This window comes from Engystomops pustulosus, chromosome 8, assembly GCF_040894005.1.
Source record: "Engystomops pustulosus chromosome 8, aEngPut4.maternal, whole genome shotgun sequence".
In the NCBI taxonomy this organism is placed as follows: domain Eukaryota; kingdom Metazoa; phylum Chordata; class Amphibia; order Anura; family Leptodactylidae; genus Engystomops; species Engystomops pustulosus.
Genome location: NC_092418.1, coordinates 103,801,877 through 103,819,351, shown reverse-complemented (window position 1 = coordinate 103,819,351; position 17,475 = coordinate 103,801,877). Strand labels below are relative to the sequence as shown.

The window sequence follows — 17,475 nt, the reverse complement described above, 5'->3', positions numbered from 1 at the left end:
TTTCCATCAATTCTAATAGAACCAAGAAATGTATTATGCGATTCGTAGTCAAACACTAGTTTTACTATCAGGCTTACTGTTTGAGAGCAAATACTAAATGAAATATTTAACAGCAGGACATGTGCAGCCAAAAGTTTAGATTCTGGAATATCGAACACCTGAGTAGCGCAGGTTATCCCGGGATTGTGCAGGTTCCATGTAAAATTCATGAACATATTGTACAAGTTACTAAATAAGGGCAAGACTTCTCTGCTTACAGCCTCGGGCCCACTACCTGCAGATAGCGGTATGTCCTGGGGAGGCGCTCTGCCCTTGTACAGCATATAATAGCTTTTGATAGGGGTAATGGAGACCCACTTCCATGGTATCATAAGCCCCCTATCACTAGGGCGCACGAGAGATGAAACTTGTACACACAAGGAGTCAGTTTAGATTTTATTGCACTTTTTCCAGTTTAGAAAAAAAATAAATGATAGAAATAAGAAATACTGACTTAACCCTTCAGATAACGCAAGGCCTGGAGGTGGCGGGCAGAGCGCCCCCTGTGTGTCGCTTCACATCAGTCCGGAAATCAAATTTAAAGGGAAAGAAAAAAACTGCAGCAAAACGCTGCCAAATCCTTGAGTAATAAGAGGCAGTGATTGTATAAGGCGGCAGGTGGGGGGCGCAGCGGACCCCACCCAAGACACGGTGCTGCGGTCTGATCAGAAGATTCACCTCAGTCATTAAGATCTAGTGCAAAACAGAAGCTGAATCACATGTGCAGAGAGTAGAGCGTCAGCTCCGCGGCTCAGTCATCGCTGTCACTTCCCGACTCGCTGAGCTGCAGATCGTTCCCTGGAAAACAAAGCGACAAATCAGGAAGAACCGCAACAAAGACTGCAGGAAACAGAGTTAGGTCCTGGATCCCTAGAACCATCTGGAACGGAGGAAGATCCAAGTGTATTACAGACTGAGTATGGCCTGGGGTCTACCACTAGGGGCGCACTTCAATGGAGGACAGGGACTATATTCTAGTGACTCCCTCCAAGATTACCACTCGCTATCTATTCCCATAAGAGGCGTCTGCACTGTGCCCTGCAGGGGACTCCTCGCACCCTGTAGATAACGGCCAGCATGGGGTGCGGTTATTGGTCCTATGCCAGAGATAAAGGAATGGAGCATACACATCAACATCGCGCCGCCCCCCCCCCCCCCTCCAGGACAGAGCAGCATTCACTGAACATACACCCTCTCCCCCAGGACAGGAGAGAATGGCACACCAAACCCCCTCCCCCACCCACCCATGACAGGGCAGTATACACCGAACATCATACACCCCCTCCTCCAAGACAGGAGAGAATGGCACACCGAACCCCACCACCACCACCAGGACAGGAGAGAATGGCATACATCGACTGTCCTCTCCCTCCACCCCAGGACAAAACAGTGCGGCATGCTGAACATACAGCCCCCCCTTCCCCAGAACAGGAAAGCGTGGCATACACCAGCCCCCCGCCCGGAGCACAGGAAAGAGCAGCAAACCCCAGGACAGAAGAGCGTGGCATACAAAGACATACCCCCCCAAGGACAGGACATGGTGACATGAACTGAAAATACCACCCCCTTCCCCCCCGGGACAGGAGAGAGCAGCATACAGATCAAATGACCTCCTATCACTTCTACCCCAACTACACATCAGCGCAGAGATCACATACTCAGGGTGCTCATCAGCTGCTTGCCGCCATCTTGAGGCTTGCTATTCCCAATCTCCATGCTGGACGAGGACTGCTGCAGCTGGGGGGCAGAGCGTGAAGACTTGTTTGCCTCGTCCTCAGAGTCGCTGGAGTCATCGCTGCTGGAGGAAGATGAACTCTTGGACTCAGATGAACTGTCTGAGCTGCTCATCTGGTCGATAACACTGGCCTCCGCCATCAGCTCTGCACAAACACAAGTGAAGAGACCACCATCAGACAGGACAGACACTGACTGCACTTTACTAGCAGGGATAACTCTACACAAGTCAGTGTTTACAAGAGTTGCGACTAGTGTGCATCAATCTGTAGCGAGCGCCCCCTAGTGGTGGTGTATAATGTGTACGTAGCGAGCGCCCCCTAGTGGTGGTGTATAATCTGTATGTAGTGAGCTCCTCCTAGTGGTGGTGTATAATCTGTATGTAGTGATCTCCCCCTAGTGGTGATGTATAATCTGTATGTAGTGATCTCCCCCTAGTGGTGATGTATAATCTGTATGTAGTGAGCTCCCCCTAGTGGTGGTGTATAACCTGTATGTAGTGAGCTCCCCCTAGTGGAGGTGTATAATCTGTAAGTAGTGATCTCCCCTAGTGGTGGTGTATAATCTGTATGTAGTGAGCTCCTCCTAGTGGTGGTGTATAATCTGTATGTAGTGAGCTCCCCCTAGTGGTGGTGTATAATCTGTATGTAGTGAGCTCCCCCTAGTGGTGGTGTATAATCTGTATGTAGTGAGCTCCCCCTAGTGGTGGTGTATAATCTGTATGTAGTGAGCTCCCCCTAGTGGTGGTGTATAATCGGTATGTAGTGAGCGCCCCCTAGTGGTGGTGTATAATCTGTATGTAGTGAGCGCCCCCTAGTGGTGGTGTATAATCTGTATGTAGTGAGCGCCCCCTAGTTGTGGTGTATAATTTGTATGTAGTGATCTCCCCCTAGTGGTGGTGTATAATCTGCATGTAGTGATCTCCCCCTAGTGGTGGTGTATAATCTGTATGTAGTGATCTCCCCCTAGTGGTGGTGTATAATCTGTATGTAGTGATCTCCTCCTAGTGGTGATGTATAATCTGTATGTAGTGATCTCCTCCTAGTGGTGGTGTATAATCTGTATGTAGTGATCTCCCCCTAGTGGTGGTGTATAATCTGTATGTAGTGATCTCCCCCTAGTGGTGGTGTATAATCTGTATGTAGTGAGCTCCTCCTAGTGGTGGTGTATAATCTGTATGTAGTGAGCTCCTCCTAGTGGTGGTGTATAATCTGTATGTAGTGAGCTCCCCCTAGTTGTGGTGTATAATCTGTATGTAGTGAGCTCCCCCTAGTTGTGGTGTATAATCTGTATGTAGTGAGCTCCCCCTAGTGGTGGTGTATAATCTGTATGTAGTGATACCCCCTAGTGGTGGTGTATAATCTGTATGTAGTGATCTCCTCCTAGTGGGTGTGTATAATCTGTATGTAGTGATCTCCTCCTAGTGGTGGTGTATAATCTGTATGTAGTGATCTCTTCCTAGTGGTGGTGTATAATCTGTATGCAGTGATCTCCTCCTAGTGGTGGTGTATAATCTGTATGTAGTGATCTCCTCCTAGTGGTGGTGTATAATCTGTATGTAGTGATCTCTTCCTAGTGGTGGTGTATAATCTGTATGTAGTGAGCTCCCCCTAGTGGTGGTGTATAATCTGTATGTAGTGATCTCCCCCTAGTGGTGGTGTATAATCTGTATGTAGTGATCTCCTCCTAGTGGTGGTGTATAATCTGTATGTAGTGATCTCCCCCTAGTGGTGGTGTATAATCTGTATGTAGTGATCTCCTCCTAGTGGTGATGTATAATCTGTATGTAGTGAGCTCCCCCTAGTGGTGGTGTATAATCTGTATGTAGTGAGCTCCTCCTAGTGGTGGTGTATAATCTGTATGTAGTGAGCTCCCCCTAGTGGTGGTGTATAATCTGTATGTAGTGATCTCTCCCTAGTGGTGGTGTATAATCTGTATGTAGTGAGCTCCCCCTAGTGGTGGTGTATAATCTGTATGTAGTGAGCTCCCCCTAGTGGTGGTGTATAATCTGTTTGTAGTGATCTCCCACTAGTGGTGGTGTATAATCTGTATGTAGTGATCTCTTCCTAGTGGTGGTGTATAATCTGATGTAGACCCAACCAGCTACTAATGGAAGTTCCATCAGTGGGTCACTTGCTCCTATGTCCACTCCTGCTTTGAATGACATTATAGAGAGGCAAGTGGAAGGCTCTGGACCTGTGACCCACAGTTAGAATTGGCCGAGAATCTTTGGTACTGAAAACAGTTCATGTCTGACCTCTCTGGATAAGCCCTTTAAGGAGGGCAGAGAGTGTTATTCATCTTCCTCCATGGTATAAGCCTCGGATGAGGCGGGGGTGGTAGGTACCTCGCTCTATGTCGTCCATTGGAGATGTGGGGGAGAGTTTCCCCAGTGGGGAGGAGGTTTTGCCGCTGCTCGGGGTCTTGTTGGCGTTTCTCATCTGTTGCTGCTGCTGCTCGATGCGGGATTGGATCTTACTGCTCCCTTCAGCTCTGCAATACAAGACGTGTGAGATGAGTGAGGGGACATGCGACCCCCCCCCCCCCCCCCCATGTGAGCGGCAGGACCCGGCACCTGGTCTTCTTCACACTGATGTTGCTGCTCAGCTTCTCCAGCCGACACTCGCCCGTGTCATGGTTTACGATCAGGATACATTCCCGCAGGTAGGGACGCTTGGAGCCTTTAAATACTGTGACCGGAGCGGTGGATCCCTAAGAGTGAGGAGACAAGAGTAAGAGACAAAAGCGGGAAATCAGACACGCCCCCGAGGAGCCGAGCAGAGGATCTACACATTATAGACACATAACCCGTTATTTCACACCCATAAGAGAAAAAGGACATCTGATGTTCCATGTGTTAATGGGGGAGGCGACAATCTTTAAGGTTATGCTCAGGACACGGCCCCCATCTTGAAAGTCGTCACAATGTATTAAGACGACCAGATTTCGGACCATACATTACATAGCTGTGCACCACAGAGGACAAGAGAGATTGCACATCTGATGGGGGCAATAAATGTCAGAGAAAACTCTGGTTTTGGATCTACTACAGGTCACATTCCCACCTCCTGGGACACATAAATATACACACATACAAAAATAAATACAAATACACACACACACACACACGGATGAGCCCCCGCACCCTGCAGGTTCTCACCTCTAGATTCGGGAGGGTGATGGTCACCTGTTCCCCCTTCCCGACCTCCAGGTCTCCTTCACATGACGTGTCGATCGAGGCCGGTTTAAAATCATCTAGAGAGGAAAGAGAAGAGTCTGTACGCTGCAGAGTGCAATGGGAGACAAGAGTAGTAATCACTGGTCAAACAGAGGATCCCTAGGATTATAGGACCCCCCAATTGAGTCCAGAACTATAACCTGCCCCCTTCCATGGTCACCCACTCTGCCCTGTGTGTTGAAGGAGATCCGAAAAGTAACCCCATGGCCGGACAGAGTAGCACATGGATTGTAGGACCCCCCAATAGTTGCTAACTCTGCTGATGTGGAGACCAAAGCTGTAATCCTTAGCAGGACAGAGGACCCCATGGATTATAGGACCCCTTGGCTCCTGTTGGTCTGACGCCAAGCATTTATGAGCGTATAAACACTGCGCAGCCCCGGGGAGGGATGAGGTGTCATCATTGACATTTTTGCGAGACCCCACAATCCTCAAGAGTGCGTTCATATGTGGCGTTAATGCACACGTTAAAACAGCTGAAAAGAGATTTGCCCAATTACACCACGGTTGAAATTTGAGTTTACAAAACCCATTAACACATGTAACGGAAGGTACGTTTTGTAAACCCAAATGTTTACACCAAAGTAATTAGGCAAAGCTCCTCGCCAGTTGTATTGTGTTACTGCCACGTGTGAACACAGCCGAAGGGTCCACACACAGCGGCATCAGATTATAGGAACTTTATAATAAGGTAATTAGAGAATCCTAGAGCAGAGGAACCTTCACCTGCACGCCATCACCTATACACAAGCTGTAGCCCCTTCAATCTGAAGAGAGCTAGGGGTCACAGAGTTCATCCCCCCTCTAATTAACCCCTACAGGCACCAGGACGTAATAGGACATCCCTGCGGGAAGATACGATCAGCTTTTGGCACTGGCTGACGATCGGAGCTGGTACCAGAAGCAGCAGGTGTTACCTGTATGTTACAGCTGACACTGCGCTCAAACACCCGCGATCAGCGTCGGGTCCTCTAGCTAGTGATAACCCCTCACGCCACGTTCAAGCATGACCATAGCGTGGAAGGGTCTTCCCCCTAAGGATTAGATCCCTCGTTCCACTTCCCGGGGGATCCAATCGTCTTTTGAGCAACCCAAGGTCTGCCAAGTGCTCTGGGGCTGCCCGGTGTCCCTGGCAGCCAGATCCCTTCCCGTCTGAGTGCATTAGTGCATTGCATTAGTATTGTAGAGCAGAGTATGGGACTTAATCCTGCAATCAGAGCATCACTGGCTCGAGTTTGTATAAAGTAAAAATAAGTTTAAAATTAAGAAATAAAATAAGCCCCTAAAATGTCACTTTCCCATACAAACACTTAATAAAGTCTAAAAAACACATTCACAACCCCCCCCCCCCCCCCTACATATTTGGCATCGCAGCGTCCGTAACAACCTGTATAATAAAACATGATCATTACTGGACCCTCTTGGTAAACTTCGTAAAAATAAAACCCAAAAAGAGATCATTTAACAAAATGCACTAAAAAGTCATTAGAAAAAAAAAAAATAATGTGACCTGCTCCAAAAAAAAAACCAAAAACGTTCTGCTTCGGAAAAGACAGTGATGCAAAAAATGTACAAGATTTTCTCCAAAATAGTTTTTAATTCAGTAAAATTGAAAAAATAAAAACCCATATAAATTAGGTATTTACGTAATTCCATAGAATAAAATTAACATGTTATATTACGGTGAACCGCCAAAAAAAAAATTAACCCTGTTTGCACTGCAGAGGGAGCATTACATTGTATCAGAACAGGAGAATCATCACACATCGGGGTTCTTGTGGTCCTTCACTACTGGTCCCCACTGTGACGCAGCCTGGTCGGTATATTTAAAGATTTGTATGCATAATGCACTTTTTTTTGTATATTGTTTGTGTATTAAATTTCCAATCAGGAAATAAAAATAAAGATTATTGTGAAGTTTATACTTTTTTTATTTATTTTGCATGCCTCTTGCATTTAGTACTGAGTCTCAGTATAGGTATATTAGGGGAACCATCTGCCCTGTACCAGACCCTCAGCTGTGAGCAGCTATTTTGAGGCCGTCAGATCCGTGACCTGGTATGAGGAAGTGACGGTGCGGTTCCAGCTGTTTCCTGGCGGAGCGCCCACATGTAGTGTATATAACAGGCGCCGCGCACATGTTTGCTGCAGGTAAATGGAACACATTGACCTGCGCAGATCCTTAAAGGACCAGTGGAAATTCACAGCCGCTCCCTGATACAATCCCACACTCAGGATCTCTGCTTGCTGTCAGTTAATGTAGTTAAACAAGGCTGCTAGTTCTGATCCAAAGCAGAAGTGACGGAGACGTTGATATCATCATCTTGTGTGACCTCACACGTCCCTGCACCTGGACCTCCTGCCACTTGTTTTATTTTGAAGCACATCTACCACCAGGATGAAGGATTGTAAACCAAGCATAATGGTGTCTCCCCTCTGCTCCTCTTAAACCTTCCTATCCCCTTGTTTTTAAAAAACAAAGCTTTCAAAATTATGCAGATGAGCCCAAGGGGCTCCAGGCTACATTAGAACCATTGTGGCTCAGAACCCCCAGATACATTTTCACAATTTTAAAAGGTTTTTTTGTAAACCCAAGGGCATAGGAAGCTTTAAAGGAGATCTTCCATTTGATTTCAGCTTCAGAATGCTATAGCTGCACTGATGCAGAAACATATCTTGCTTAATCTCTGATCCAAGTCTTTTTGCACAAAATACAATACAATATAAAATTCAGGACCCTAAAAAAGCTGGGTGCAGGCTGCCTGCCGTCCATACACAAATAACACGGAGCTTCCTGGACTGTCCAGACAGGACTAATCAACCCGAGCTGGATGACTCATACACAGCAGCTGGGGTACGATGCAGCGATTGATTACGTCCGCCTGTCAGGCACAACTCAGCGATGATGTATTCTCGTGTTACTGGGCAGGACAAGGCTGGGGCATTATTAAAGGAAGGAGAAGCGCAGGAGCAACAGAGTCTCATTATCATAATTTTATTATTGCTTTTTGAACAAAACCACTCGGCTCAGGGATTAAACAAGATATGTTTCTGCATCAGTGTAGCTACAGCAGTCTCAGGGTATGTTTGATTCATAATGCATAAACACAAATGGTAGATTTCCTTTAAGAAGAGCAGATCCTGGCAGAGGGTCACACACCAGTACATCGGTGCCAGTGCTTGGTTAACAGCCTATCATCCTGGTGGTAGATTTGCTTAAACGTGCAAGGTTTTTTGTTTTTTATAAAAAAATTGGGATACATCACTTAACCCTTTCATCCCTGCTCCTCCTGGTACCAGGCAGCTCCCCCTCCTCCGGGACATGGTAGCGGGCAGCACCCCCTCCTCCCCCCGGGCAGACCCCCCTCCTCCGCCTTCCCTCAGGCCTGGTACCGGGCAGCCCTCCCCTCCTCCCCCCGGGGCCCGGTACCGGGCAGCTCTCCCCCCGGGGCCTGGTACCGGGCCGCCCCCTCTCCTCCACCTTCCCCCGGGGCCTGGTACCAGGCAGCCCCCCTCCTCCTCTCCCGGTAACAGCTGTCAGCGCAGGGCGCCCGCTCCTCACATCGAATGGTGTGAAATCCGCACCGCGGCTGCTTCTCAAAGCTCTCCCCGAGCTTCAGCGCTCGCTCCTTAGTGTCAAACTGAGAACAGGCGGCTCCGTTCATCCCTGCGGCCGCTCAGCGCCGCCACCTCCGGGCATCTGCCCCAGGACAGCCGGCACCACCGCACGCCAGCCGCCGGAGGCGGAGCCTCCTATCTTAGAGAACGCCCATTGGTCACCCAGCAGAATCGTGCGCTCTGATTCGCTGTGATGGCCTGACGTCAGGCGTCTGCTCTCCCTCCTCCTCGTCCGCTCAGTTTGGTTGCGTTCTATGGAGAACATAGAGTGTAATATATATGGAGGAAATGTGTCCTCAGTGCAGCCGCCATCTTCCTGACTATCGCCGCATAAAACACTGGAGCTCTTTACTTCGAAAAAATGGTTACAAACTGTGGAGAAAAAGAATAAACAGCTGCTCCTCTAGTGACTGAGCCCGAGACTGGATAAATGCTCCCAGCCCCGCGGTGACGAAGCGTCTCATATCCCAGGATACAGCGCGGCTGAGGCCTGGCAGAGGAGGCGGCCGGCTCTGGATTTGTGGCTGGTTGCTAGGCGACGTGAAGGCATCCGCTCGGCCCGTTATTCATTGAGCCGGGAGGAGACACGCGGTGAGTCCCGGGAGACGGGGGCCGCGCCATAGTGAGGACAGCCCGGGCTCTGTGCATATCATGCGGTCATTAGGCGGCTTGTCTCCATATCATCCCAATCATATAATAAAGATAAATAGTTACATAGCGGCCGCTTACTTGTCACCTCGGTGTTTGAGTTTCCAGATCTCTGCTTGCTGTTGCTGAATGTGAAGCATCTTTTATGTACAGACTGTAGGCTTGTTGCTGCAGTTATGTTGTTACAATGTGTTAGTTCTTCTGGAGGCAACTGTAACAGACCCTCAGCTGACAGGTGGATTGTGAGCATCTGCACATGGACATGAACATTTCTATTCCCTGACAGCAAGCAGAGTGTCTGATAGAAGTTACTGAGGAGCAGGAGGTCAGGGTGTGTGGAGATGCTGGTGGGGGGGAGGGAGCTTTGAATATTTTCTGGGGGTCCACCTACTGCTACCTGGAAATATTATTATGTATTTAGACTGCGCTCACTAATGGAACATGCACCGTGCCCTGGAATGTGGGGGTCATTCATAAAACTGTGTTTCCATGGTAAGCAGCAGATGTTTTGTATGGCCACAGGGCGCTCAGCTCATGCGTTTCAGTGTAAGCGCATGTTATGGGGCTAAGGACTCCTCCGCCAGCAGCATTTGCGTAGCAATACTAAACGCAAGTCTCACATGTGACCATGGCCCAAAAAAACTTGTGCTTAGTCTATTCTGCTGCCCTGAACAGGAGCAGAAGTGATTGGATTCTGTAGTGGGCCAAGGCCTGGGAGATGCGGGTTCAGGGCTCTGCCCCAGTGCTGGTGCTGATAACCTGTGCAGCTCTGCTGAATCTCCCATCTCCACACACAGGAGCAGGATGAGCGCAGGCGCCGGTCACACCGTGGACCGCAGGATCCTGGAGCTGGCATCTAAGCTGACAGAGAGCAGCAACAACTCTGATCTGCTGCTGAACCTGCGAGGTGAGCGCCGCACCCTGCCATTACTGATGCCTTCATTCATCTGACACTGTTCACACTCCACTTGGGTCTCTCCAGGGATACTGGACAGTGCATCCTCCAGAGGTGAAGAGCTGCAGAGGCTCAAGGAGGATTCCTACAGCTACGGCCTGATCCAGTATTGTGTCCTGGTGCTGAAGCAGGATTACAGCCAGGTGGAAGGAGGATGGGGGACAGCCGCTGCTCTGGCTGATGTCCTCAGGTAACCTGACAGCCTTAAAGGGTCAACTAAGGGCATGGCGGCATCTGTACACAATGGGGAGCCCCTCAATCAGCTGATCAGAGATAAGCACACCAGTAATCTGGTATCTGTGGCTGTGCTGATGGAGGGGCATTAACTTCATGATTCCCTTTCATCTTGCCATCTAGTAAGTGCTGTGTTGGTTTGGATCCCAAGATCGATGCTGACGTCTTTTACTCCAAGTTGCTGCCGTCTGCTGCCCTGAACATGTTGGTGCTGGGGAGGCGGATCCAAGCCAGATATGTGCGCTCAGTTAAGGTAGGTGGCACCTGGATGGCAGGTCTTTCATAGCCCAAGCCTCTTGTCCAAATGCAAAAAACAAGCAATGTCCCCGTGGTCTGCACTGTATGTATGTGAGGGCCGTGTGGTCTGCACATACCTTACAATTAAGCCAAAATCCCTGAAAAACTTTTACTGTAAAATGTTCAGTGCGGGTCCTGCCTGGGGATTAACCCCCTCTCCTGTTCTGCTCCTCTGTAAGGATGAACAGAGCGCTGAGCTGCTGCGCTGCTTCCGGAAGGTGACGGACGCTTTGTGTTGGCTGGTCAGTGGCCATGTACAGCTGGCTGAGCTTGGTGAGTGACACTGGGGGCTGTGGAAACATGGAGCAGGCAAGAGGCTGGTGCAGAGGCCTGGACCTGGGGTGCTGCACCACTGAGATCCTGATCAGGGCTGAGGAGTCACTAAGCCAAACTCTGTTTGGACCTCTGTGTTCTGACTCTGCAGCTTGTCTGGAGTTCTCTCCTATCAGTCACTCGCTTAAAAGTCAAGAGAAACTCTGAAATCACGGCTCATGCAAATGTGGGCCCATGTGGGAGTAGCGTTCTCATCACACTAAATTACTGGAATCCAGACCATGGGGGAGACTTATCGCTATTACTAGTTTTCTGTCCTTGTGGGCATAGAGGGGTGCGGCGGCCAGCAGAGTTCGCGGTCCTACTCTACCTGTCTAAGCCTTTTGTTGTATCTGTTGCGGTCGAGGCAGCCATCACATGCTGGTGTATGACACATCTTTCCCCGTGTCCCCATGACAACACTGAGTGGCACCTCAGACTCGGTGTTGCTGTCTTATGGTAACAAGATCATGGTGGTGAAATCTCAAGCTTTGTGTAGTTCTATATTACACTAGATCCTAACTCTGGGGCTGTAACTTCAGGTCATCAGATCTTTGCGTGGTGGTGGTGGTATATAGCGTTCACTTTACTGAGAATATAATGTGTGAATCTCTTGGGTTCTGTTGCAGTTCTCAGGCAGGAGCATTTTCTGCAGTTGCTGATGACGGATGACGTGGAGAGCAGCACGGCGGTCATGTCTCTACTGCAGGCCATCCTGCGCGCCAACAGGTAGTGCCAATACCAGACGGCATCAGCGGTTCTGACACAAGAGCTGCATAATACTAACCCTGTACATGGATACAGGGGTCGATGTCTCGCCATAGACCAGGCACAGGGAGGGGGCTTTTCACATGATGACAGTATAACGGTGGGGGGCGGGGGGGGGGGAGGTAACCGCTCTACAATCCCATAGAGGTGAATAGGACATGTTGGACTTGTAGACATCCATACATAGTCCCCAGAACACCATTTATAGTAGGGCCTGGCAATGTGCTGCCAGTGTGACTGCCCACCATGATTACGAGGTCATTGTGGAAGGTGGACATAGTGGGGGCACCAGGAGCCCTACTACTGTATGGCAGCTGATCGTGCCGTGGCAGAGCAGGGAGTAATACACAATGCCACCAGGGACCCCTCGACTCCCAGTAATGTCACTACATCGCCAGCGCCAGGGGAATAATTAAGGAGGGGCTATGTGCTTGAGAGGTGGGGGGATATATAGGATAGAAATAAGTATAGTAGTCCTGCCCTTTGAAATCATTCCACATAAGGTTACTAGTAGTCTCTATGATGGATACAGCATAAGGGTCTAATGGGGGAGCTGTATGTACTCACTCCGTGCTTCTTGTTGCTGGCAGCGCCGTCCTTCATCAGATTCCAGAGGAGACGCTGCATCCGATCCTGGATGAGCTGATTTACAAACTTTCTGCCACCTCTAATCCGGTCACTGGTCGCTCTGCAACTCAGTCGCTGCTTCTGATGGTGGAGAACAATCCCCAGATAGTACGGATGGTGGGCACCCGATATAAAGGTAGGTTGACAAGATGGAGGCATAAGGAAAGGGACTCTGAAAAATTTTTCAAAAAATGGAAGGAATTTATTGTACATTATTATAATCACCTGGAGGGGGGCACAGCCTGATCAAGGCATGGACAGCCAGGCACTACGTTTTGCGGTTTTCTGGAAAAGAAGAAATAAAAAATGGTTTTGGCATACATGTTTCCTAAATATTAGACAATGGACATATGTAGGCAGATGAATGTTATGCGTTACATGGATACAGTGAATATTTTCTGTCTGTGGGAAAAAAATCATGCAGAGACAAACTTTAAAAAAAAAACAAAAAAAAAAAACATTATGTCAGAGGCAGAAACTGAAAGATGCAGAAGTCTTTTTTCCAGCCTGACACAAGCACCCCTCACATACGGATATTGTTACCCCCTCCTGCCTCCTCCCCCCCCACCCTTCTCACTATGGATATGTAAGGGCAGCACGGTGGATCAGTGGTTAGCACTACAGCTGTGCAGCGCTGGGGATCTGGGTTCATGTCCCAGTGTCAACATCTGCAAAGAGTTTGTATGTTCTCTCCGTGCAGGTTTCCTTTGGGTCCTCTGGTTTACTCCCACTCCAAATTAATTGTGAGCCTCATTGGGGACAGGGAGTGATTTGGTGCGCTCTGTGCAGCGCTGCGTAATCTGTGTGCTATATAAATTGAATTTTAATCGTATGGATTCCCCCATAAATGGGGGACTAGAAGTACAGCTAAAGGGGGGCGGAATATCTGTAGGTGTTGGGTTTTTCCTATGGTTCTGCACCCTGCTCAAACAAGCATTCCCAGGATTATATATAAATGATGTTGGATGAGAACGAAGCCTAACAATGGAGCAGCAAGGTCCTGCCCTTCCCCTCCAGGTCCAGCTTCTTGGCCTTTACTGTGAGGTGCTTGTTCCCCGGAGGCAGCGATCTTCTCCTGTAGCCGTGTATACATTATTTATGTAGGAGTGTGAGGAGTTTTGTGGTCAGCAGTTTGCTGCCTAGAAGTCTCTGCTGCGCAGTCTGTTCTCATAGCGCTGCCTGCATGTCCTGACACATATATTTACAGGGAATCTTAAAAAAAAGCAAGGACATTACTCAGAGATTGAGGCACAGGGACTGTGGGAATCTTCTTATATTTGTAATATGCTAATGAACCAGGAAGTCCCCTTGAATTCTATTAGAGCTCCTCCATGCTGCAGCCACACAGGTGTGTAAGAAGGCAAAGGGGGGAAGACTGTGTAACAGCCTGTGAAACTACAACACTGAGGCTTGGGTAACACGGTATGAGTGGCTGCTAGAACCTATGACTCTAGACTCCCCCCTTTCCTTTTAATCTTGTATTTTATATAGTTACTTGTTGCGGTAATGTACAGAACTATCTTCCTCCAGATGATATTTAGCTGATGTTCTCCTGTGCTGGTTCATGAACATGTATGATCTCCGTGTAGGGCTCAGATCGCTGTTGAGTAAGCAATGGACTGGGAAAGGCTTTGGTCGGGAGCTCAGCCGCCTCCTGGATGTTCTGTATTCCAGCTCCTATCAGCAGGAGGAGATGCAGGTGAGATGCTATGCCAAAAGATGGTCTATAGAGGGCAGAAGAGGCTCCTCCCAGTCACATGGCTAATGTTCACATGGAGGTAATGGGGATCTGATAAGAGATGCATCAACCAGAAGCATTGGAGAGGGAAGTACAATAAACGGTTAAAAAATAATAATAATAATAATTTGTCCCTATATTTAAGTATCTGAGTTTTTAGTTTCTGAATTCCTAGTACACTTAGTTGTAACATGTTATCATCCTGTCTGCAGCGGCTGCACCGCGCTGCCTGCATCATCCAGGCCTTATGGAGGGGATTTCGGATACGGAAGAGAATGAGAAAGTTACCCAGGGCAGTGACGTCCTTACAGAGGAGCTTTAGGTACAAGCACCGGCTGGTAATATGCGGGAAGAGAGGTTCTGTATTGTGCACCATATGCTAGGAGATGTGATGTACTCGGGAGAATGTCGGTGGGAGGTGGTGGTGAGGAAGCTGTGACCGTGAAGGCATGGTAGGTCAGGGTCCTCTGTGGACGCCCTCACTCCTCTGCATAACATGCAGCACGTCTGACATGACTATTGATACTGACCTATGATCTATTCTGCAAATATAGAGCAAAACGTCATGAAGAGTCAAAGCAGCAGCAGAGACTGCGAGAGGAAGAGGATCTGCGAGAGTGTCTGAAGCTCCGGAGACTGCGGGCCATGAGGGAGTTCAGAGAGAAGCAGCTGGCGCTACTGGAGATCGTCCATGCAGGTACTGACCTGACTGTCAATAGCCTCATTTATTAAAGGGTTTGTGCCAGTTTTCTGTCTGACTTTGCACTAGACTGAAAGTTTTTTTATAACAAGTGTTGCACACTCTAAGCCAAAGGTGCACCAAAACAGAAGGTGCCGCTTCCAAGCAGTGCAGGGGCGACAGTTTTCATGAATCTGTCGCACACTCAACAAGCAAATTGACCTTTGTATTCCCTTTGGTAAATATGACCCAAAATGCACAATGTGTCAGGTTCTGCCAGTCTCTAAATGGAAAGACTTCTCTTTTGCTGCTCCAAACTTATTGCTGATGAATTCTGGTGACGCAGACTGTCAGTTCCTACTTTTAGTTGGTCTAACCTGTGCACTAGAATTATGAGCACACAGATGATTTCCTACAGGCCACACTCATTTTCTGAAGGTCACGCCTTCTGATAGTGCCAAATGTCTGAAATCCTTGATAAATGTGGTACAAAGCATTATAGATTTTTTTTTTTTTTTCCCCCTCAAATTCTTTAATTTCCTGTGTCTTGTAAAGGACAAATGGACAAACACATCCGGGACACCCAGGAGACGGCTGCGCTTATGGTACAGAGACATTGGAGGGGGTACAGAGACCGAAAAAGCTTCATGCTGCAGAAACAAGCCCTTAGACAGTACAAGGCTGCAGTCACCATCCAGAGAGCGGTAAGTACGTCCTGAGACATACTCTGCAAGGGCCATGAACAGACCTGATGTCCTGCATGTCTTTCTCCAGGCTCTGAGGTTCTTGAAGATGCGGAGAAGGATCCGGGAGTCTCTATCCCCCTGGAAAAAGCATAAAGATCTTAAAGATGAGGAGCGGTCAAGGCTTCAGCAGAAAGTGGACAGTCACCTGCAGCTCCATCCGGTCAGAATATTACGTGTCACTGCTGAGGGAGTAGACTGGGCTCATTGCTGTATAGTCTAAGGGTGTGTTCACACGTTGCAGAACGGCTGAAGTATTTACAACAGAAGTAAATCGGCAGCCATTCCAAAAGCATCAGAACGACTTGCATCCAAATGGTTTCTGATGTTGTGATATTGATTATTATTATTATTGAGATTCATTAATACCAATGTTTAAGTACTACGCCGGGATTTGTAGGCGTTAATCCTCTTGGGCTCCATTATCCTAGCACTGCAGGCATGTGCGCCCCCTGTAGCCAGCTCTTCTATTGGGTGCCTGGGACAGTGATTGGCGTGGCTCCTCTGATGTGCACCACCTATATATCTGACCATAGCCCCAGCACAGATCTTCTATCCAATCCCTGGAACAATGAGTGTTGTTTCCCCTCAGGCCCAGCAGATGTCACTAGAGCAGAGCCAGGAGCTTCATGGGAAGGTGCAGGAGCGGCTGGGACATCTCCTCCTGAGCAGAAAGCAGCAGCAGAGATCGGAGCACCGCAGGGAGGCGCTGCTCGCCCAGATCAACACCGACATCAGCATGCTCATGGGTACGTCCTTGTGTGAGTGCTTATACTCCCCTTCACAGGTCGGCCGCTCTCCTCACTGTGTGCTGGGTATTACAGGTGCCCCGAGTCTAAGGGATGCAGCAGAGAAGGACATGGACTTCTTCACCAGCAGGTCAGTCCCGGTCGCCCTGAAGGCCAAGCAGTGTCACAGCACGATGCTGAAGCGCAGCCGCTGGCCCTGGTGGAAGAAGCTGAGTGATGATTTTGTGGAGGAAGAGAACGCTTCTCTAGGAGACCTCCCCGACCTGGAGCACGGCATAATCTTCATCGCTGGAAGCAAACAGCCCTGATCTAACATGGTCATAGTCCGTGAATCCACCACTTACAAGTCCCATAACCAACTCCTAAATAGTGTCTGGTCCTACCAGATGTTCCGCTGACATCCAGTAACTATTCACGTATTGGTGCTCGGTCATGTGACCATGCGTGTACATGTGTCTTGACATGTAGATATTGTATGTACATTTGTCCATGTTGTAATTACCTGTTAGAAAAAATACTGATTTTTTTTTTTTCACCAGTAATAAATGTCTATTCTTCTACATGACATGCAATCAGACTGTCCTTGTGTCCATGGATCTAAGAAACGCACAGAACTGCCTTTGGGTATAGGTAGTGTTGGTTTTTCCTCAAATGGATGCAGAGGGATGTTTACTAGAGAACCAAGGAAGGAGCCACAGCCTGAATGGGAATCTGGAACACCCGGCTGACTAAATTTGGAGGGGGGTATGGGTATAGAGGTGTCTGATGGCTTCCCTTCAAGATGCAGGCTCCATTTGATGCCCTACCATTAATTCTTAAACCAGTTACGCGGTTGGTCAGTTATTCTGTTTGATCATATTGTCCCTCCCCCAATTTTCCTTTATGATTGGGGGGAAAAAAAAAAACATTTTTCTACAGTGGTTTGTCTTGCACCAGACAAAAGGGGCACCTGAAGGAGACATCACAATAGATGTGATTCTTTACTGTAAAAGCAGACTCATGGCCTTCACTGCCACATGTTATGGCTGATACATGGTACAGGGTCAGGAGGGTCGGATGTCTGCAGTGTAATATCACATGTTATGTATGGTACAGG

At 48.5% G+C, this 17,475-nt stretch overlaps 2 protein-coding genes across 2 annotated transcripts; one reads left to right on the top strand and one right to left on the bottom strand.

The window, feature by feature from the left end:
* Positions 1 to 422: 422 nt before the first annotated feature.
* On the bottom strand, positions 423 to 8,831 carry EAF2 (ELL associated factor 2). Its single transcript, XM_072122065.1, has 6 exons — positions 8,574 to 8,831; positions 4,934 to 5,028; positions 4,349 to 4,485; positions 4,121 to 4,266; positions 1,698 to 1,919; positions 423 to 837 (listed from the first exon to the last, which is right to left on the bottom strand). The coding sequence occupies exons 1-6, from the start codon at positions 8,674 to 8,676 to the stop codon at positions 791 to 793; spliced, it is 750 nt and encodes a 249-aa protein (XP_071978166.1). The 5' UTR covers positions 8,677 to 8,831; the 3' UTR covers positions 423 to 790.
* A 232-nt stretch (positions 8,832 to 9,063) lies between these two features.
* Positions 9,064 to 16,944, top strand: IQCB1 (IQ motif containing B1). The gene is made up of 14 exons (XM_072122064.1): positions 9,064 to 9,220; positions 10,075 to 10,184; positions 10,260 to 10,422; positions 10,590 to 10,719; positions 10,943 to 11,036; positions 11,705 to 11,804; positions 12,434 to 12,606; positions 14,060 to 14,169; positions 14,421 to 14,530; positions 14,763 to 14,905; positions 15,443 to 15,591; positions 15,662 to 15,793; positions 16,223 to 16,379; positions 16,455 to 16,944. Exons 2-14 carry the CDS (start codon positions 10,082 to 10,084, stop codon positions 16,685 to 16,687), a joined length of 1,797 nt encoding a protein of 598 aa, XP_071978165.1. The 5' UTR covers positions 9,064 to 9,220; positions 10,075 to 10,081; the 3' UTR covers positions 16,688 to 16,944.
* The last annotated feature ends 531 nt before the right edge of the window (positions 16,945 to 17,475 follow it).